General features: G+C 43.6%; 1 protein-coding gene across 1 annotated transcript in view; it reads left to right on the top strand.

Moving 5' to 3' along the window:
• Positions 1 to 22,703, top strand: part of Dnah9 (dynein, axonemal, heavy chain 9) — a 353,020-nt gene that overhangs the window by 137,194 nt on the left and 193,123 nt on the right. The window contains 4 exon segments of the mRNA NM_001427097.1: positions 4,607 to 4,711; positions 13,804 to 13,961; positions 18,049 to 18,187; positions 21,718 to 22,005. Of these exon segments, the coding sequence (NP_001414026.1) occupies positions 4,607 to 4,711; positions 13,804 to 13,961; positions 18,049 to 18,187; positions 21,718 to 22,005 (690 nt within the window).

The raw sequence follows: 22,703 nt of genomic DNA, 5'->3' as shown, positions 1-22,703 counted from the left end.
CATGGGGATAGAGTATGGATGTCAAGGACCATAAGCCCTTCAAATGATGGGCTACAAAAAGACCTATGGGCTTTAAAATAACAGGAAATCGTAAGCATGCCAGGAGGTCATTGTAGGGATCCACATGAGCAGAGGCAGCTGGAGAGGAGATGAGAAAAAGTTACAGTCCTTCAGACAGAAAGAGAGAGGGCCCGAACATCAAGACAGTAAAGGGGGAAAGAAATAACGAGAGGCTTAAAGGAAGCAAAGCCAATTAATGATCTAGGAAACATGACAAAGAGTTGACAAAGCACACAGGCACTAGAGAGGGGGGCTAGGGATGTAGGTGGTGACCTCCTGAACTTCTGTCCCAGGAATTCCAACAGGATACCAGCCCACTCAACTCCACAAACATAGGTGGAGGGCCTGGGTGTTCCTAGAACAGCACAGAAATGTAGACAGAGGGAAAATAGAAAACTTAACAAAGCTAGCCAGAGTCCCTAGACACAGCCAATTAACTCTGAGAAGACCTATTGGTCTTCTCAGAGATGGAATTTGACAAGTTGATGACATATGAGCCATAAATGAATTCACCCACATCAGAATAACGCTGCAAAGCTTATTAGAACACTGCAGCAGAGCTGAAATGGGTAAAACAGCCAAGAGAAACTTTACACAGAGCCATTTAAAGGTTGCTTTTATGTGCAAGGTTTGCACATGGACTGTCAGGCAGTGTTTCAGTGACACAGTGTCCTGGAATAATTGTAGTCAGAATTTATCGTGGTTAGCAACAGCCTGGTCCCGAGGCAATGATGGTCTCGCCCTGAGTCAGATATGGCACAGCACAACCGCCTGGCCTACACTGGCACCCACATTCTGCAGCTACAACTTATAACAGGAGTTCTTTCTGATGAGATAATGGTCCTGTTTGTAGGCAGAAGTGACCTAGCACAGCCATTCATTGTGGAATGCCATCTACAACTCATATTACAGCAGTAATAATTTCCCTCTGACCTTAATACAGAGGCTGCTACAGAAACATCCAATGGCTTTGAAGCTGATAACACTTGGAATGATTTCTGAACCATGGTGGGGAGGGGCTAGCCTACTGTAAGAGTCATGCCTATGTCTCAAGACTTCTGACGCCCTCGGCTTCTCCAATGTCATTTTCCCACCTCTCCTCTCTTGATCTCTCTATCCCATATGCTGTTCTTTTGTGGAGTTTCCATTTCAACTTCTGGTGCCTCCACATCTGTCCCCATCTTCACCAATATTCTAGTCCTGGCTCTAGTTAGGCACAGGGTTTCTGGTACAGATGGTCTCTCCCACCTTGGGGGGAGCTTGCCACTCTTCCCTGTCATATTTCTCAACCCATCACTATGTTGGAAACGTCAGTCATCCTGCCTGTGTGAACACTTAGTTCCCTAGTGCAACTCAGTCATCACCATGGATTCCCCTCACCATCCTCCACTTTCATCCTTTTGCTGTGACCTGCCCTTATTCCAGGCTAAGAGCTCTGCCTAGGTGATGCTCCCACTTACCAATGATACCAAGAGATGTGTACAGCAAGCAAGTGGGGTGACATGAGTTCTACTGCTGGTTCTCAGGGAATAATGAATTTAAGACCTGTACTTATGGAAGGTTTTATGTTAGGCTTACGATTTGGTTCCTGAATTTCTAATTTAGGGTCCATTGTACTTATCAGGTTGATATATACATTTATACACCTACATGAACATACATACATACATACATACATACATACATACATACATACAAAGGGTGGGTGTGTGGATGCATACATACATTTATACATACATACATAGATACATACATACAAAGAGTGGGTGTGTGAATAGATAGATATATACATACATAGATACATAGATTCGCACATAAATACATAGATAGATGACAGATAATAGTCTCAACCTATAGGGAGAATAAAACACAATGCCTGGCACTCCCTCATTCTCCTGGAGACATCCCTAATTACTAGCCCTAAGGCAGCTGTGTCATCTTCTCTTTTCTCACAAGAATGTCACCCACAGAAAGACCTTTCTTTTCTATCCTGTGTACTGTTGATTCCTCATGTCCCAAACATTCTCCAGCAGACAGTACCTACTCAATTAATATTTGTTAGGTGAATAGATAAGCAGGATAGCATGGTTTTGCTTTAATTTACTAGTAGTCTTCTTTTGTAGAGCATTTTCAAATTTGGAGAAAAACTGGTACACAGCACCCTCATTTCTCTCCCTTCCTCATACATAGTCCCCATCCAATAAATCATATTACATTAAATGATAGGTGATCTAGGTAGTTTTATGTCAACTTGACACAGCTAGAATCACTGCAGTGGATGAAGATTCAATTGAGACTCTGCCTCCATAAGATCAAATTGTAGGCAAGTCCACAGGGCATGTGGAAGGGCCCAGTCTATGGTGATGGTGGTCCTGGGTTCTGTAAAAAATCAGGGTGAGTAAGCCAATAGACAGCACTTCTCCCTGGCCTCCACATCAGCTCCTGCCTCCAGGATCCTGCTCTGTTTGAGTTCCTATTCTGACTTTCTTCAATGATGAACAAGGCTGTGGAAGTGTACGTTAAATAAACCCTTTCTTCTCCAGCTTGCTTTTTGGTCAGTGTTTTATCACAGCTACAGTACTAACTAAGACAACATGTTAGTGTAGCATAGACAGTGCCAAAACACTGCTCTAAACTAAATCTAAGACTATGTCGGGATCCACTGTTTTGAAGAACAGTTGAAAATATAGCTCCATGGGCTTAAGGAAGTATATAATATCATCTACCCAATGTGACAGTACCATGTGCAGTCCTCTCTCTGCCTCTTCTCTACCTGGGTCTCATTCTCTTCTCCCCTATTCCTTCCCTCAAAACTCTTGGGCAATTGATGATCCTTTCGGTTCTCTTATGTTTGCCTTTCCCTCCTGAGTTTGAGTTGTAGGGTTTAACGTGGCTTGGGATGCATTTTCCCTAGCTCTTTAAACTCTGCCCTACATCTAACCTTGCCTAGGTAGCTTCCTGACTGATTCTGACAAACCATTGCCTTAATCATCTCTGCTCATGCAAACCTCTAAAGACTCCTTGTAATAAATTCAAGGCTTTGTATTACTAAGACTTTCCTTAGTAATCAATTTTCCATCCCAAATGGCACCTTTACTTTTCTCTGGGCACATCATTATTTTGCTCATTTTTCTTCAATAATCTTTCATCCTCCTGGATGGCCTTCCCCTCTCCCCACCACACAGACAGGAACATGCACTACAGAGTGCTTTCTGAAGCACCTTCTTCTGGGAACTAGGTATTCAGGCTTATGTCTGCCTCCTTTTGTTTTCTCAGTAGCCCCATTTTATTGGAGTGTATTCTGAGATGATCAGAGGAAAAAGAAATTGCAGCCATATAACAAATTCATCTTATTTCATAAATTTATAGTGTATATATGCATATGAGCATATATGTATGTGTATGCATTTTTGTGTAGAAGGAAAAAGAAGGAAAGAGAGAGGGAAAGAGACAAATATGTGTGTATGTATGTATGTATATATATGTATATATATATATTCTTTTTAGATTAGACAAATACATGCTCTCCTACTGATCTACCCTCATAGCCCATTGGTATATATTTAGAACTTGGCAAAGGTGGATTATGGGATGTACTGTTTCCCCTGCTTTCATGATAGCAAAATCCTTTTCTCAAGGAACTTCTGGTTTTCCACAAAACCTATCTTGGAATGTGCTATTGTTCTGCCATGTTGTCTTCACCTATCACACTGGACTATTCTTATCCATTCCTCTCTGGGCTCTGTAACTCTGTGACACTGTGGTCTGCAGTATTCACCAAAACCAATACTTCTGTAGCAATTCCCTCTGATTTGTATCTTATTGCCAACACCTTCCCAAAAGTCCCTGAAGGAACCATATCCAGCAGTGGGTCCTATACACACAAGCAGTCATTTCATAAATGACATCACAATAGATGTCAGGGCTCCTATGACTGCAAATCACTGGCATTTTAGAGGCATCCTGTAGCCTCCTGTACCTGCCCCTCACCACTCTCACATTGCTCAGTAGTTCCTCCTTAATGCCAAATTTTTTATATTTTAGGACAGAAATATATTCTTCCATTTGAAATTCGTTTTCTGCTTTCATTTGACAAGATTTGCCCTTAGTTGCCTCTATAACTGTTGTCAGTTCCTGACATCCCCAGCCCCACTTTACCTGGGAAGTCTGAGCGGCAGGGCATGGATTGAAAATGTGGGCATTGGGTTCCCATTAGGGTGTGCCAAAGCCTGAACAGAAGCTTATTTGTCTATGTGGTATAAGAGAAGCTATCTTTTATTCATTTCCTGGGACTTTGAACATTCCAGAATGCTCAGGAAGAAACCCCGATGGCATCTTAAAGGGGTTTCTCCCTACAGCATTGTGGAAAGCTTGTTTGATACCATGACTTGTGTTGTGACCTGTTGCCTTCAAAAGCATAATTGTTCTTGAAATTACAATGCTAGTTTCAGGAGACTGATGTGTCTACAATAACAAGGCTGGAAAATGACTGTGGGCACCACTCTAAGGTGTTGTCATCATTTAATCTTTATATGTTTCCTTGCAGTCCTGTGGCAACATCTACAAAGGCCTGGCTCAGACTGGTGCCTGGGGCTGTTTTGATGAATTTAACCGAATCTCTGTGGAGGTCTTGTCAGTGGTGGCTGTGCAGGTATGAACAAAGAGGGGGTGGGAGCCTTGCAGTCTTCATAGCTGGCCCTGTGGAAGTCTATAGCCTGGTGTTTTCACTCTTCCTCAACATTTTCTCCTACCACTTGCCATTCCATTCCCCTTTCTCCATCCTCACGATAAGTCTCCCTCCATGACCCATCAAAGCACATCCATTTCTAACTAGGAGAGTCTCCTCTGTGTATAAAGCAAGGACAGAAATTATCTGCCCTACCTGCTTCAAAGGGGGGATCCCAGCCGCTTGAGAGCATGCACATTGGCTGTAAAATCAGGGCTCCAGTGTCTTTTCATTGTTATAAAAGCCTGTAAGCAAGTTGCCACACATCTCTCAGCCCAAATCACACACATTTATGTATAAGACTACAGTGTCATGGAGCTTGAGTGTGTGGCGGTACCCAGTTCCAAACTTCAAATGTGTTTTTGAGACAGGTGTGAGCATTTCAGTATTCTAGTAGGGGTCTGAACACTCATACTATAGAGTAAGACTCTGCAACATTCTATCTTAAAGCCAATCCCTAAAGGATAACTGGAGAGGATTTGAACTGGGGTCAGCAACCCATGGACAAAGAGGGGGAAACAGGAGAGAAGCAGAGGGTAAATTCCTTTGCTAAGATTCTTATACCAACACACTTCACATATCACCCCTTATCCTCCAGAGGCTATTCTGGTATAACTACTGCTTTAAATGGAGAAAACATATCAGGAAAGAAAAGGAACTTGCCCAAGGCACACTTTTGCAAAGGGACAAGGGAATTTTGTCAGGATTTGGGCCTACTTCCTTCATCCACACCATCAATGTACACATCTCAGTGGCCAGAGAAGGAAGTTCAAATCAAGAGATGGATATAAATGCAAGTGGCAAGGAACCCTGAGGATTCCATAGGAAAGTTAGCCTATATTTGATGGTGTTTTAGAGCTGGGCACAGGAAAGATCCTTGCCTGAGATCAAAGCAAGGGACATTCCCACACATCTTCCTTGAGCAGCAAAGTCTCTGGTAACCTTGTATCTTCCCATCTCCTTTGCCAGACCCCTTCCTCCACTCCTGTTACTATAAGCTGAGGCAACCTCATTTTCCACCAAGGTGTGGATGGTTGCAAGGATCCTTTCTCACCCTCTTTCGTGGAAGCTCAGCCTCTATGAAGCACTATATGCAATGAGGTGCATGGGACAATGGTGTGCCTTCTGCGCCAAGTTTGCATCCACATACCAACCAGTCAACACAGTTGAAATTTCCTCCCTTTTGGCTTATTTTTAGAGTATTACACAGGTAGCATTATTTCTTAAAAAGAAATAAGGAAGGAGGAGGAGGAGAAGGAAGATGATGAGGGGGCGAGGAGGAGGGGGAAGAAGAGGAAGAGTAGGAGGAGGGAGAGTAGGAGGAGGAAGAAAAAGAAGATGAAGAAGAAGAGGAGGGGAGGAGGAGGAGAAAAAGGAGGAGGAGAAGGAGGAGAAGAAGAAACAAGAAGAAGAAGAAGAAGAAGAAGAAGAAGAAGAAGAAGAAGAAGAAGAAGAAGAAGAAGAAGAAACAGAAGAAAAAAGGGAAAGGGAGGGGGAGGGGAGGGGAAAGGAGATGAACAGGAAGAAATAAGGAAATAGGAAAAAAAGGAAGTAGGGGAGAGAGTGAAAGGGAGGAGAGTGAAGGGGGAGGGGAAGGAGTCTAAAGCTATGAGAAAGTTTCTGATCTGGTCCCTGTAGATCTGTATGATTATAAATGCCCTACTCAACTGGGCTGAGCTTTTCTTTTTTTCTTTTTTGGCAAGAACATGGAGTGGAAGAAGGTTGGCAGAATGAGGGTAGGGATGGAACATCAGGCAGAGCAACCACATGGGAGAAACTGGCCAAGGCAGCATTATCCCCTTCAGTGGAGTATGTGCCCTGGCAGGAGCCTGCCTCCTCTACATAACCTCCAGCTGACACCCCTCTCATCCAGCATGCTGTCCCTGTCACCAGAGGCTAAATGTGGAGCTTTGAGCAACTGCAGGGCTGGAGAGTGGTCAACCCTATGCCAGCTGCTATTTCACAGCACTATACCCCTGGGCTTCAGCTGCCACTGGGAGCCAGAAGCCACCACGGGACTCTCAGAGGCCTTTCACTTGCCTGTTTTGTAGTGGTCAGTCCTTTGGGCTCTCTTGTCTGACAAAGGCTACTCCACAAACACTGACTCTTGCCCCAGCTGTCCCTTAGTGAAGCTTCCCAAAGCAAGGTGAACTTTCACCTTCCTTAGATTTACTCTTTTCAGTAGGAGTCAGTGAAGGTCTAGGTACAAGGCCCAAGTTGTGACCTAAAAGCTCTTTTGCATCAACATTGTTCTGCCTTGGCTTGGTGGGTCGATTATACAAATTTCTGTGGTCTCACATTATCATGATTTGACGGAGCCTAGGAAGGAAGTATTTCTACCAAGAAACTGGAGCTAAGGATGTGAATGAATGGGAGAGTACTTGCCTAACAGGCACAGGATCCCAGGTTTAATCATTGTAACTGTTTCTTCCAAAATCTTCAGCTCATGTCACTGATCTATTCAATATATAAAGGCCTTGATTCTCTGGACAGTTAAATATTTATCAACACACCTCTGCCTTGTATAGATGGGAGCCTGCTATTACCTAAACTGAAACCAATATTCATATTTTTACAAGAAAGTATGTTAAACTTGTTCTGTGATTATAATGAAAAACCTGAAATTAGACAACATATAAAGAAAATGGGTTTACTTGTCTCACATTCCTGGACTTTCAAGTACACATATCTGACAATGATTTTTTGCTTTTAAAACTACAAGATTCAATCATGAGTCCTAACCCAAATAACCTTATCTAACTATAACCACCTCCCAAAAGTTGGGTCTCTAGGCACCATAGCTGGATCAAGTTCCTCTCAGTATCTTATAACGAAGATTTAATTCCAATATATTAACTCCTGGAGACAAATTGACATTATATCCATATCATACCATACCATACCATACCATACCATACCATACCATAAATTACACATTTTCTGACTGTCTCCACCCCTGGGAGGTCGTATCACAACTTGGAACCAGAAATAGTGCTGTAGAATCTCTCTGTGGACTGTGGGGACTAACCCCTTCCTGTGTAGCTTATGAGTGGCTCTGAAAACCTGGGGAGATACTGTCTTTTCCTTGTAGCAGCCACTGGACATGACTCTGTTTCCTTCTGTTGTCCCATGTACTTGGAGCTTCTCTTCTCACTTCTCCCACCATAGACATCCACTTTGCCCTTTGCGCACTGTTCTATTACCTCCATTCATCTGTATGAATCCCTCTCATCTCTGCATTCATGATTGCTGTGCCCTCTCCTCTGGCTGCTTGCCACATTGTTTAAAGGACATCACTTGCTCTCACCAGCCAGATATTGCGGTCTCTGACTTCACATAAGGCTAGAGCACTCATGCTGTCTAATTCCATTGATGGGTGTCTCAGGGTGATGCTTAGTGCTAGCAGCTTGCCACAGGCTGTCTTCATGTGTGTTCCAAGGCATTCTTCTCAACATTCCCCCCCAGAGAGCTCACCAAGCCAATCGCAGTTCTTTCAATGTAATAATTTTTCAATGATTTGATGTCTAAAATACTTAACTCAAAGATCTCTAGATCATAGGGGCTCAAGTTTTAGGGCAATAATCCTAGTAGTAGTCATGTTAGCTATGGTGATGATGGTGTAACTGATGATAATGGCAATGGTCGTGTTAGTGATGGTGATAGTGGTGGTGTTTGTGGTAGTAGTAATGAAGGTAATGATGGATCTGGTAGTGATTTTGGAGATTGTGTTAGTGGTGATGCTGATGGTAATGAAAGCATTGTTGTTGTTGTTGTGGATGATGACGATGATGATGATGATGATGATGATGACAGTATTGATGATAGCGATGATGATGAAGGTGATGATAGTGGGATCCATGATGAGGATGAGCACACTAGTGATGATAATGACAGTGATGGGGATTAGAACGAGGGTGATGGTGTTTATGGTGGTAGTGCTAGCAATGATGAAGAGGAAATGAATGGTGGTGGTGGTAGTAATGGCAGTGAAGGTGGTGGAGTATATGGTGGTGGTGATAGTAATGAGGAGGAGAGTGGAGGTTTGGGTGGTTGTTATAACAGCAATGGTGTTAATGATGTTGAAGGTAGTGGTGGTGGTGATGATGAAGAAGATGATGATAATGATAGTCCCCAGATGATCTAACCAACTCTAGCCATTCACTAGTTTTTCTTCCTGAAGGCATCGTCCAGGACTCCATGTGGTCCATTTCTCAGGAGCCAGAAAACAGAATGGCCTTATGTTGAAAGGTCAGCGTAGGGCTTTTCCTCTTTTGTTCCTAGAATTAGTAAAATATGTTCTACTTGGGACTCTCCGATGCTGCCATATTCTGGTCTAGGGACATACCCTTAAAAGACAGACAGGAGGAAGTGGTCTGATGACAGCTAAGGCAGAATTGGAGCTGGTAACATTTAAAATCATATAAGCATCCAAGGAGAAAATTGTGCTTAATTATTTACACACTCATCTTGGCTGGCATATTGGTTTGGAAGCTGTGCCAACTGCTGACATCCCTGCTGTCCCCACTCCCCCACCCCTCCGTGCTCTCAGCCCAGTTACTTCTGAAGAAGTGATTAAGCTCCAGTGTTTACGTTGCCGGATATTTTCATGTCTCTGTCAGGTTGGTCAAGCAGAATTGCATATCCATTTGGGAAAATCCTCACTGTGGCAATTTCGAGAGAAATTACTCGCTATTTTTAAAAAGCATTATACTGCTTAATTCTCCTCAGAATCTCCTCATTGCTGGCCCAGCCAGCTCTCTAAACCTTGGCTTATCTGAGCCTTGGGAAACAGTCCACCAAGGGTACAACTTATTACCTTGAACCTGCAGCCCCTTAACTTCCCCCATATTCTCTGGTGTCCCTACTACTTGTGGGTACAGGCACTGACTGGAGGCTGAGTTGCGGCATGAAGCACCTGAGCAGTTGATAGAACCAAGTCAGGCCTGGCAGCCAATCCCAGTTAAGACTGTGAGTTCAAGCGTAGCCTGTGAGGCCTTGTCCTCCCCCAAATAAATAAAAGCCAGAAGATCTATTAGCAAGGGATTTACAGCATAGTTCCAAGGACGCCAGGCCTAGAAGAAATGCTCCAGCCTCAAAGCCCTAAGAATGTCCCAAGTTGCACCCTTTTAAGAGAAGCTTACTGTAAAGGAACACAGAACTCTGACAAAATGTACAACATGGTGACTGATTTGTTCTTCCTGAAGGCATCCTTCAGGACTCCATCCTACCATCACTGTGGAATCCAAGCAGGATTTTAATAATAGATGGAATTGGGACAAAGGCTTCATAAAAGAATAACCAGAGAATGAGCTGCAGCCCTAGACTGGAAGGAGTATGGTAAAGGAGTGGGCAGAAAAACTGAGAACATTCACACAGGTTGGGTTAGCCTGTGACCTCCCTAAATTGTACCATACGCACAAGGATAAGACAATTTGCATGTGTCATACACTATGAGAGATTCGAGGCCTGCATGGGAGAACACAGGACAGACTTCTGAGAATGCCAGCTTTCAGGATAGATCTGTTGCAAAGTCTGTCCTGGGTCTGTCCTGGGTAGTGTAGAATATCTACCCACTCAGATGTGTGGAGCATTCTTCCTTCCATGTTGTAAGAATGTCTCCAGATTCACCCATGGAGATTGGGTGAAAATGATCCCCAGTTGAGACTCAGCACCCTTACAGATTTACATTTCTGTGTCTTTAATGCATGATATGAATGTCTTTTACTGTTCATAGGAAATGTTTGTAATATATAATAAACATTATTTTCAGGGTAAAACAAATGATGTGTTCATAATAAATGCAAATAAACTTGCAGAAATAATCTGTCACCTAGGTGACACCACAGTTTCCTAGTAGGTACTCTCTGTGGTAGTCATAACAACCAGACTGTCTATTAAAATACATAGGGACCTATCACCAGTTACCTGATGTCAGCCTGAGTCTGATGAGGTCGTGCTTGACTTCTGCCACGCCCCTTCTGGATGAAGTGGCTAAACATACATCCTGTTTTCAGTTTGTTTGGTTTTAGGACGTGGCCTACCCCACTTGCAACTGTTCATTTTTTACCTGGTAACTTTTTATTTTCAGTCAATTTTAGATGCAAAAAAGTTTCAAAGATAGTAGCTTCTATTCACCCCCACACATACACACAATGTTAACTTAAAACCTTTTGCCTTATTTCCACCCCCACAAAATTAGAGTCTAAAACCATCCATTTCAATCTCTAGAGACATGACTGGGAAGCTTTCTGTACATGCTTCATAAAGGATAGTGCTGGTCTGGTCCAGTGCTTCAAAATAACATTTATTATTATTGTTATTATTATTACTAATAATTACTAATAATAATTATTACTACTAATAATAATAATACTCCCAGTGGCTTTAAAATCCCCAGAAGTGATGCAAGTTTAGAGATGTGTGTGCAGAGTTGGCCTGGTAGCCTCCACCCAACAGGGTTTGCATTAAATCCTCACCTTCTCTGTGCACCTGTGTCCCCCTGTGGCACCCCCAATCCTCTGGTCTTTATCTGGCCCCTCGGATCCCGATTACCATCACATCCCTGAGGCTTGTCCCAGTAGTCTCAGTTGCTGCAGAGGCAGTGAGGAAAGTCATAGCCATGGTCTTGTGCCTGGCACGGAGCAGGCTAAGAGAAACACCTGTCAACACAGAGACTCCAGCGTCCCCCACACCCACCAGCCTGCTCAGTCATTTCCCTCAAGAGCCCCCAACAGAATTTTACACAAAAGCACAGATGCCTCCAATCCAAAGGCCGTCATGAATTCCTGCTGAGTGCGGGCTTTCTGGGCTTCAGTGTTTGGGTAGAGATTGCAGAGTCAGAGCCAACAGCAGGAGGGTCCTACGCTCTAGCCTTGGCCTTCACCCAAAGGCAGCACAACAGCTTGTAAACACTAATTAAACTTGCCTCCCTGTCCCTAGCCAAGAAAGTGCTCTGTATAGTTTATAGATTTAACGACTAGGAAAGAAGGAAGGACACCAGCTCTTACTGGCCATCTAACGTTCAGACATCGAGGATGGCAAGGAGCTCTAAGACAGAGCAGGACTGGGCTGTGAGCCCAGAGTGAACCAGCAGACTTCAGCCTGGGTGGTCAGTGCACAGGGTGCTGAAGGCTGGCTCTGCCTGAGTGACATTGGTATTCTGCACATAGAGAAGTCTCTGGTTCCCACTAATTGCTGTGAGCTCAAATACATTCAGTCATTAGAACTTCACTGCAGAAGAAGAGCTGCATCCCAATTGCCAAACTGTCACTGTCACATATCCTGGCAATGGTGCCTCCTTCCCTTTCTCTCCCACCTTCACACACACACACACACACACACACACACACACACACACACACACACACACACACACACTCCATAGCCCTCTGCAGAACCGGGCAACCCTTGGCTTTTCTATCAGCCATCCTTGACAAATGTGCTGGAAGTTCATTTCAAACTCTGCCCTGGTCTTAGCTTCAAGTTATGCTTCTAAGACCCACAAGAGGCTAGAAATTCGCAGCAAAACTGTGTGGGCCAGCTGAGCAAAGTCAGCCTGCAGGTATGTGCTTCTTGTCTTCCTCCTAGAGCTGATCATTTTTGCCTGTATTTCTAAGAAGAGTGAAAAGCATACCTGGTTGAGTTTCCTCTGTTGCTCTTCTCACTGTAAGACCTACCCAGAACAGACAGCTCTGACCAGATCACACTTGTTAGATTGGGACTGGTGGAGGTAATAATAGAAAAAGGAGACAGATGTCTAAAGAAGCAGGGTAACTCGTAATCAGAACAATGAGGGGCAGTAGTCTAAGTGTGTGTGGAAGCATGGGCGTAGGAGACGGGGGCTGGAGGGCTTGGAAGTTTTATAGGGGAAAAGGGGAGAACTTTTGGGAGTGGAAGATTCCACCTAAAGACTAGTTCGCATGTGGCCTCAGGAATGTTCCTCATCCTAACATCCTACAAAAGCTATGAGGCTGTTATCAATGTGTCAATCTTCCTGTCCAGAATTTCTCAGCTCTCCTGAAGATTTGGTATAACTAGCCCTTTAATGCCTCAGCTAACATAATCGTCTGGCTTCGTCAGAGGCAATTAGGAAGTGGAATCCCCTTGAATAGGTTCCTTTTCAAGTCTTAGCTTACCTGTGTCATTCTGACTCATGACAACCCTCCCCATAGTCCAGACTTTCCAATCTGTGAAGACAATATCATTCAGACTCCATGAATGCATAATGTCACCCTAGACATGCAATGTGGGGAGAGATGGCTTAAGCTGAGACAATAAGCACAGCTGCAGGGGCAAAGTTCACATTCAAATGTTCCACACATGCCGCTATTTTCTTCCAAGTAGATTTTATCACCATTAGAACCAGCCTGGGGCGGGGGGGGGGGGGGGGAGGTACCTGCATTCTCACCATGGGTCCGGGGCCAAGAACACATCCTCAAGAATCCCCTGGCATGGATTCAAACCCTGCTGCCCCACAGAAGGGCTCTGTGACTGTGGGGACACCACTCCACCTCCCTGTGCTTCTACTTTGTGACAGTGGAGTGGAGGTGATGGGTTGAAGTGTTCCCTCCAAGTATCTTGATGAGGTTTAAATGTCTTTCTGTGCAGAAAAAGTACTCAGGGCTAGGAATGAAGTCAGGAGGCATGACACAGGCATGCGCATGTGCAAGGCCCTGAGTTTGACCTCCAGCACCCCTGTCCCTCAGGCCTCTCTCTCTCTCTCTCTCTCTCTCTCTCTCTCTCTCTCTCTCTCTCTCTCTCTCTCTCTCACACACACACACACACACACACACACACACACACACACACACACACACACTCCCATTCTAGTAGATACCCAGACTCTTTCAGTCTCATGCTTACTGCCATCGGCAAAGGCTCCAGGCGCCCCCACCATGCCTGTCCTTCAGTGCAGGGGTCACAGAACAATTGCCTGTGCTGTGTATCTGGATTTCCAGCTTTAGTGACCAGCCACCACTGAAATTTCAGGAGTCATCTTTCCTCTGATCCTCCGCCAGGTGAAAAGCATCCAGGACGCAATCAGAGACAAGAAGCAGAGGTTCAGCTTCCTTGGGGAGGAGATTAGCCTTGACCCTTCTGTGGGCATCTTCATCACTATGAACCCGGGCTATGCTGGCCGCACAGAACTGCCAGAAAACCTCAAGGCCCTCTTCAGGTATGTATGTCTCTACACAGGGCCTCCCCAAAGAGGAGTTTGTTGAATTTTCCTACTGAAAATTTAGTTTATTCGTTAAAGAAAATTTGGAACGTTTAGAGAGCAGACTTTCTTCCCACTGTTGACATTCCGTTGATCTTCTGTTTGCCCTCAGATATCAGTAGCAGATAGCTTCATGGTTTGGGGTGGGACCCTGGGGCTGTTGCCCTCTCTCCATGCTATGACCCAGTCTGGCTTGGAGCTTTGCAGGTCCTGTGTGTTGTGCCACTGTCTCTGTGAAGTCATATGTACATAAGTCCTATTGTGTTGGAGAAGGGAAAACATGGTCAATATATTTTATGAAAAAACTGAATAAAAAAACAAAAGTAGATTTTAAATATCTACTTTTACTATAATGACGCCACCAGTAAAATCATTCTTTGCTTAATTGTAGCTCACACATATAGCATATGTATATATTAATTTCTTTTATATACTTGCGATATACATTTGCTACTTGTGTACAGTTTCATTCTTTATTTTTATCCCCTACCCTATCATAAATATTTTCTCCCATTGGGTATTTTTAATAAATCTCATTCCATGGCTACATATTTTTCTATCAAGTATGTGGTTCATGGTATAATTAATTGGCCTCTCATGGCTGCATATTAAGTGTTTCTAGCATTTAAAATAAATTCATACATAATTCTGTAATGTACATTTTTTGTACATAAATCTTTTTCTGTATGCATGATTATTTTGTTTGGCTAGCTTCCCAGAGTGGAATTACAGAGTTAACGAGCAGGAACATTTTTAAGGCTTTTGATACACATTGCCAAATTACTTTCTAAAAAGCTCAGTGTCAAATTACATCCTGGTAAAGACACATGGAAACACCTCTTTTATTTCACCCTTGTTGCGTGTGCATATGGCAGTGGTTTTAAATCTTTTTTTAATTTTATTTTGATAAGAAAACATCAAGATCCTACCTAGCAGGAGCTAGAGTTTGTGTTCTTTCTTCAGGCAAGTGAACTTGGTCAGACAAAGAGAGAAGTGGAGAGGATGTTCCTGCTTTTGGAGCGTCTGTTCATTAAACTTTGTCCTAGGAGAAAGATAGTGGGAAGTGCGATAGTACTGCTGTCTCATTGGACAGCTGGGGGACAGTGACCTCTCCAAGGAAGGTGGAGTCAACCTCATGGTCCCCAGTCAGGCTGCCAGACATCTCACTAGTTGCCCTACTCTCTCCCAGATTTGGTCTTTTGCTTGCTTGCTTGCTTGTTTGTTTGAAAACATGGTCCTACTGTGTAGCCCAGGCTGGCCTAGGACCTGTGATTCTGTTTGCCTCAGCCTCTTGAGGGCTGGGATCTTAACTGTGCATCACCACACATCTGGCTGAGCCTTATACTCCTGTTGAAGCAATTCTCTGAGTCACACCAGCGTGGGAGTGGCCTCACTCAAGCGATTCCTACATTAAACAAAAACCATTGAAATATTAGCAGGCTATACTCACCGTCCAAGAACACTGCACTGTTGGCTGTTTATTTACATATCTATTAAGTAAGGTAGATATGGCAAACAATACAGGCTCCTCATGTTTTCTCTTTCAATTTAAAGTCATCTTAGTCTAGGCCATCTACAGTAGCAAACTGCTGTAGACCAGCTGACCTAAACAGTAGATACTTTTCAGAGTGCTTGAAGCCAGAAGTCCAAAGTCTCAGAGGCTCAAATGGTCAAGTTCTAGAATGGATCACTTCCAAGTTGCAAGAGATGGTGACCTCAGGTATTCCTCTGTGGCAAAGACCAGCAAACTTGATCTCTGACCTCATCCTATTCCTATGGCCTCAGTCTGTATGACCTGTACCTCCCAATCCCATCACACTGGGGGGTTTCCATAACAATTTTAGAGAGACACAATTATTCAGACTCTGGCAGTCTTAAATATATTCATAGAAGAAAGATGGGAAAAATAAGAACAATAGTTTTAAGTTATTTATTTTTATCTGAGGTGTATAAATATCTTGCCTGCACGTGCACTACATACATGTTGTACTGGCTGGTTTTGTGTCCACTTGTCCCAAGCTAGAGTCATCAGAGAGGAAGGAGCCTCAGTTCAGGTAATGCCACCATGAGTTATAGCTAGAAGGCATTTTCCCAATCAGTGATCAATGGGGGAGGGCCCAGCCCATGGTGAGTAGAGCCATCCCTGAGCTGATGGTCCTGGGTTCAATAAGAAGGAAGGCCAAGCAAACCATGAGGAGCAAGCCAGTAACAGCATGTTTTCATGGCCTCTGCATCAGCTCTTGCCTCGAGGTCCCTGTCCCATTTGAGTTCCTGTCCTGACTTTTTTTTGGTGATGAACAGCAATGTAGAAGTGTAAGTTGAATAAACCCTTTCCTCTCCAACTTTTTGGTCATGGTGGTTTTGTTGCAGCCATAAAAGCTCTAAGACAAAGCCTGATACCCATGGAGGCCAGAGAAGGACATGGTGTCTTCTAGGACTAGAGTCACAGATGATTGTTATTGACCATGTGGGAGCTTGGAATGAAGCACAGGTCCTCTTTCAGAACAGCAAATCATCTTAAGCACAAACCTGCCTCTCTAGCCCAGAGAAAGAGATCTTTTAAAATATTAAGATGAACATCTATTTTACATTAATTCTCACAAAGGTCCTATAACATCGATACTATTAGTATCCCCCTGTACTGCGACAAAATTGATGGATTCTCTAGTAATTAACAGCAGAATGGGAGTTTGAAACTGGAGCTTTGACTCCTCCCAGCTCAGTCCTGTTACCTAGGGGCAATCCTGTAACTTCTTGTCATTTTTCATCCCATACCATGTCAGCATTTATTTTTCATAGCTGGGAGCTGGCAACATTGTTTAATTAATATAATTAATTAATATTTTCCCATGTTACTTGCTAATCTTCTTTCTGCAGCATAATTTTCCACAGCCCCATTAAATTCCATTGATGTCCTCATGTTCAGACTGCCAAATGATTTTGAAAACCTAAATATTTGGTGGCTTCTTCGATTCTGACTGCAGTGTAAAACATTTCAAAGGACAATATGTACTTCAATAATTTTGAAAAATAAATGTTAACCATGCAGGAAAATACAATTAAAGAGATTTGACAGGGAGATATCTCAGCCAGTGAAGTGCTTGTGGTACAAACATGAGAAGAACTTAAGTTCAATCTACTTTTAAAAAGCTGGTTATGGTGCCAGGTTGGAGAACAAAAGTATCTATCTCCCTGGAGTTTGCTGGCCAGCCAGCATATCTGAATCCATGAGCTGCAAGTCAATGAGACACATTGTCTAAACAAGGTGGGTGGCTTCTGAGGAATAGTATTGAAGCTTGACTTCTGTCCTCCATATCCATGCTCAAAACCATGCACATCAATTAAATAATTGTAAGTATACACAACACCAAATAAATTAATAGTTTTGACAAGTCACTTAAAATTAAAAATATATATATCACTAATGCCAGAGAAAAGAAAAACATAATAAATTATCTTATAATCTTATATAAGATAGAATTTCATTTTATATAGAGATGAAAACCTCAGCTCTTCTGTGTTCTTGTATATGCTATCTTATGTCAAGATGGTGCTAATCTTGACCTTGGTCCTTAGCTTTAGAAACTTAAAAACATTTATATAAATAAATGCAAAATGCACCATGACTACCTGGAGGACATCCCCACCTTGAGGAGATGGAGCTGAGAAATGCTCTAATTCCAGCAGACACCCAGGGAGAGGCTCCATTCTTCGATCTTAGCTCCTTGCCTATTTTAGACAGCTTGCTGTGTTAATCCTTGCCTTTGTGTGAGGCACATTGACCTCAAGACACAAGACCTGAGCTGTAGCCCTGACTCTTCCCCATGCCTGCCTATATTATCCACCACTTTGGGGTAAGAGGGTCACTCCCTTTATCCTTACTTAACTCCTCTCAGATTTTGAAGTGTGAGATGGAGTGATTACAAAGGTCTTTCCATGAATTTTTGCCCTTGAAGACAGCTCTTTGTGTGATCACAGCAAGCATCTCTTATCCTGCCGTCTCCCCTTCAACTCAGTTTCTCAGCCTCTGTCTCCCTGCATCCAGGCCCTGTGCAATGGTAGTTCCAGACTTTGAGCTGATCTGTGAGATTATGCTGGTAGCAGAAGGATTCATTGAAGCCCGATTGCTGGCCAGGAAGTTCATTACCCTTTACCGGCTGTGTAAAGAACTTCTCTCCAAACAGGTAGGATCTCTGTGGAAGCTACTGACCAAGCACCACTCGGGGGTCTGGCTCTAAACCAATGCAGTATCTGTCACAAAGTGTCTGGTCTGACATGCAATAATAGAAGATCTTGGGACTTCTGCAATAAAAGTTTGTGTTCAGTTTTCAACTCGGTACTTGTTGAGAGTCTTGGAGCACCAGATTATTTTTTAATGGTGTTCTTCATGGCCTTTCTCAGACAAGTGCCCCATTGGAAACATAGCAGTGATGAGTGACAGTTCCTAGAAGAAATGGGATTGGGTGTGTGCTGGGAGTGGTTTAGAATAAGAGCTTTATGCTTTTCCTTAGAAGCGTGATTTTAAAATGCCTTCTACTGAAGGCAGACCCAGGAATTAACATCTTAATAAAATTGAACCCAATATCTGCAAGGACCATCCATACTCTGCCTGGAGAATTTCTTGGTGTTGAGGATAACCACAAAAGCATCCCAGGAAGTTTCATGCTCCCTTCGGGGTCACCTTGCTTTGATTACCTTCACTGCTGTGGACTCTATCAGTCCCATCACATATTTACAAGACAGATGCATCCTGTGTCCTCCATAGCTGCACATCACATCCTCTCTCTAGGTTCTCCATCACCAATGACTTTCAAAGCCGGTGAGTTCCGTACCCAATCCTGCCACAAGCCTTTCCCGTGTCTAAACATATATTGTCAATGGTGTATCCCCACCATTCTCCATACATCTAGAGAGCAGCTCCATCCAGCACACTCAAAGCTGCTCTTCCCTGTCAACCCCAGCAACCCTTCTTTCCCTGCTGTCTTTGACACAGTTTGTGAAGCCACCATGTACTTCTTGCTAAGGCAGAGTATGGGGGTGGGGGCAAGGATTCATCCAGGATACTTTCTTCTCCTTCTTGAACCTAATCATTAACAAAGTGATGTTGATTCTGCTTTCTAGAGTCTCCTTGTGACAGGTCATCTTGTTAGTCAACTTGGCACTCTTGAGAAGAGAGAGCCTCAATGGAGGAACAGCCTCCATCATTCTGACCTGTGGGCATGTCTGTGGTGGGGAATTTTTTTGGTTGATAGTTGATGTAGGAGGGCCCAGATCACTGTGAGCAACGCCATCTCTAGGCAAGTAGGCCTGAGCTGTATAAGAAAGAGAGCACAATGTAAGCCTGAAAACAAACAAGTATGTGGCTCTCAGTGGTTTCTACTTCAAGATCCTTCCTTGGGTTACTCTCCTGGCTTCTCTCAATGATGAATTATAATCTGTGAGATAAAATAGACCTTTCTCCTCAAATTTATTTTGGCCAGGATACTTATTGCCTCAGCAGAACACTGACTAGCACTAACCAGAATCAGCCATGCTTTTCCATGCTCACTGGACCCACTCTAGTTGCAAGTACTCATGTATCCCTGTTAAGCTCTTGCACCTGACTATAGAATAAGTTTGCTGCTGGCAATTCAACTTCCTCAACCACTTCTCAAGATAATAGCTAAGCTAAAGTAATTATTTTGAAATGTCCCTCACTGGTCTTAGAATTGAGGCAAACTTGTGATCCCTCTGCTGGAGGCTGTAGTGCTCTGTCCTCTGCCTTCCTCAATGGCTCTCACTCATGTTCCTCATTCAGTGTTCTACCTGCCTAAGTCCTCTTGGACTTCCCTGAGATAAGCCATCATCGCATCTTGAGCTGGTGAAAACCCTGTTTTCCTGACTGCACTGCTCCTATCTGTGCCTAACTGACTTCCAGTGTTCCATAATGCCTTTCCTTCATCTCTGGTCTCCAGTCCCCCGGGTAAAGCCACTGCATCTTTTGTCTTCACTGCACATGGGAACCTTTTCCTTTGTGCCATTTATTACAGCTCTAATTATATTGTGATATGGTGGGAGGCAAAGTAGGGTCTTGAACCTAGATTCATGAGAGCAAACTCTGTATTCTGTACCACCTCCTTCCCTCGCCATGTTGTGGAACTCTGGGGCCAGTTTTACAATCCATTTGCCCCAGAATCTGCCATCAGCACTGGTGGTACTGTGGAAATCTTACAATTCTTTTTGTAGTGTTGGGAATCAAACCTAGGAGCTTGCGTATGCTAGGTAAGATTTCTGCCATTAACTATGCCCCTAGCCTCAGGAAGTATACCTTTTTTTCCTTTTATTTTTTTACTTATATTTCAAATGTTATTCCCTTTCCTGGTTTCCCGGACATAAGCCCCCTATCCCATCTCCATCCCCTTCTTCTATAAAGGTGTTCCCCTCCCCTCCACTGACATTCTGCTACACTGCGGAGAACCAACCTTTGCAGGACCAAAGGCTTCTCATTCCATTGGTGCCCAACAAAAACATCCTGTGCTACATATGTAGCTGGAGCCATGGGTCAGTGATTTAGTAGTGGTTTAGTCCCTGGGAGCTCTGGTTGTTTGGCATTGTTGTTCTTATGGGGTTGCAAGCCCCTTCAGCTCTTTCAATCCTTTCTCTAATTCCTCCAATGAGGATCCTGTTCTCATTTCAATGGTTTGCTGCTAGTATTCACCTCTGTATTTGACATGCTCTGGCTGTGCCTCTCAGGAGACATCTATATCCGGTTCCTTGCACTACCTAAGGACCCAGGTATGCCACTCTCCTGGGCATATACCCAAAAGATGCTCCAACATACAGCAAAGACACGTGCTCCACTATGTTCATAGCAGCCTCATTTATAATAGCCAGAAGCTGGGAAGAACCCATATGCCCTTCAACAGAGGAATGGATACAGAAAATGTGGTACATCTACACAATGGAATATTACTCTGCTATCAAAAACAATGACTTCATGAAATTCATAGGCAAATAGATGGGACTAGAAAATATAATCCTGAGTGAGGTAACCCAATCACAGAAAAACACACATGGTATGCACTCACTGATAGTGGATATTAGCCCAAAAGCTCGAATTACCCAAGATACAATCTACAGACCACATGAAGCTCAAGAAAAAGGATGACCAAAGTGTGGATGCTTCACTCCTTCTTAAAAGGGGGAACAAAAATATTCATAGGAAGGTATATGGAGGCAAAGTTTGGAACAGAGACTGAAGAAAAGGACATTCAGAGCCTGCTGCCACATGTGGACCCATATATATACAGTCACCAAAACTAGATAAGATTGATGAAGCTAGGAAATATACTTTTAAAAACTATTCTTGATGAATTTGGCAGCCTCTAAGGAAAATCTCAAGCTCAAGCTGTACCTTTTCTAACAGCTAAGATGCTCTCTTCTTGATAGCCCTTTCAGTCTCTGAATATATGAGGAACAACAAGATCAATTTGAAAATGGGTCTTGTTCATCCTCCAGGGCCCCATTCCCTTGAATGTTCTGTCTGTTGTATTATCCTAGATGAACAAATATAAGAAATGCCAGATTGAGAGCATAGTGTTCAGAGACCTATTCACCTCCCCTCCACCTGAGCTTCAGTAGTGACCTTGCTGTAATTTTGTGTGAGTTATGTAGCCCATGCATATGATACTCTACATCTAAGCAACCCTGGCCTTCCTATGCTATCTTCCCACAGGATCACTATGACTGGGGACTTCGGGCCATCAAGTCTGTCCTTGTGGTAGCAGGATCACTGAAACGGGGAGACCCTGACCGACCAGAGGACCAAGTCCTGATGCGCTCCTTGAGAGACTTCAACATCCCCAAGATTGTGACGGATGACATGCCAGTGTTCATGGGTCTGATCGGCGACCTCTTTCCTGCTCTTGACGTCCCCCGGAAGAGAGATTTGGACTTTGAAGCTGTGGTTCGGAAAGCAATTGTGGACCTTAAGCTCCAGGCTGAGGACAACTTTGTGCTCAAGGTGTGTGGGGCTTTCCCTGACAAGCCTCTCTGGCTCTGAATTCTTTACTTGGACCACACATTAGCCTTCATGCTCCATTCCAATGGAATTTTAGATGTACAGACATACACCTAATTAGAAACAACTCAATATCCGTAGTAGTTCTTTAGTGGGGGACCACAATGTGGAATAATGATGGGGAAGACAAGACAAAGAGGGATCCCCCTGCCATTAACATCAATAGAAAATGAACTGTTTGGTGCTATGGACCTTAAGAGGAAAAGCTGAATCTTCACTATATCTTGCTGGCGTCTTTAAGACCAATTTAGGGCGCTCATGCGCTGCTGCAGAAGCTGCAAGAGCACACAGAGACCCTGGGAAACTGTCTCCCTCACATTCAAACAGTGGCTTAATGAGGAAGGTTCCATCTGGGTCTGATCTTTAATTGATATTAAAATAGTCTCCAACAGAACAGGACCTGCCTCGCTAATGAGGGAGCTGAGTGCTTAAACTGGTTTAAGCCTGCAACATGCATACTGACATTGAGGCAAAGTAAAAATGAATTGTGTGCCCATGGCGTTAGGGACAGGGGTCACTGCTGACGATTTAGGGCTTGGAGCACAGTTTTCTGTATGTCTCCCTGCCCACACTAATCCTGGTTTTCCACGAGTCTGTCATTTTCACGTGTGATTGTGCCAAATGTGATGGCTTCACAGTAT

This window comes from Rattus norvegicus, chromosome 10 (assembly GCF_021556685.1).
Source record: "Rattus norvegicus strain SHRSP/BbbUtx chromosome 10, alternate assembly SHRSP_T2T, whole genome shotgun sequence".
Lineage (NCBI taxonomy): Eukaryota > Metazoa > Chordata > Mammalia > Rodentia > Muridae > Rattus > Rattus norvegicus.
The sequence above is the reverse complement of the archived record's forward strand: the minus strand, read 5'-3'. Positions and strand labels throughout refer to the sequence as shown.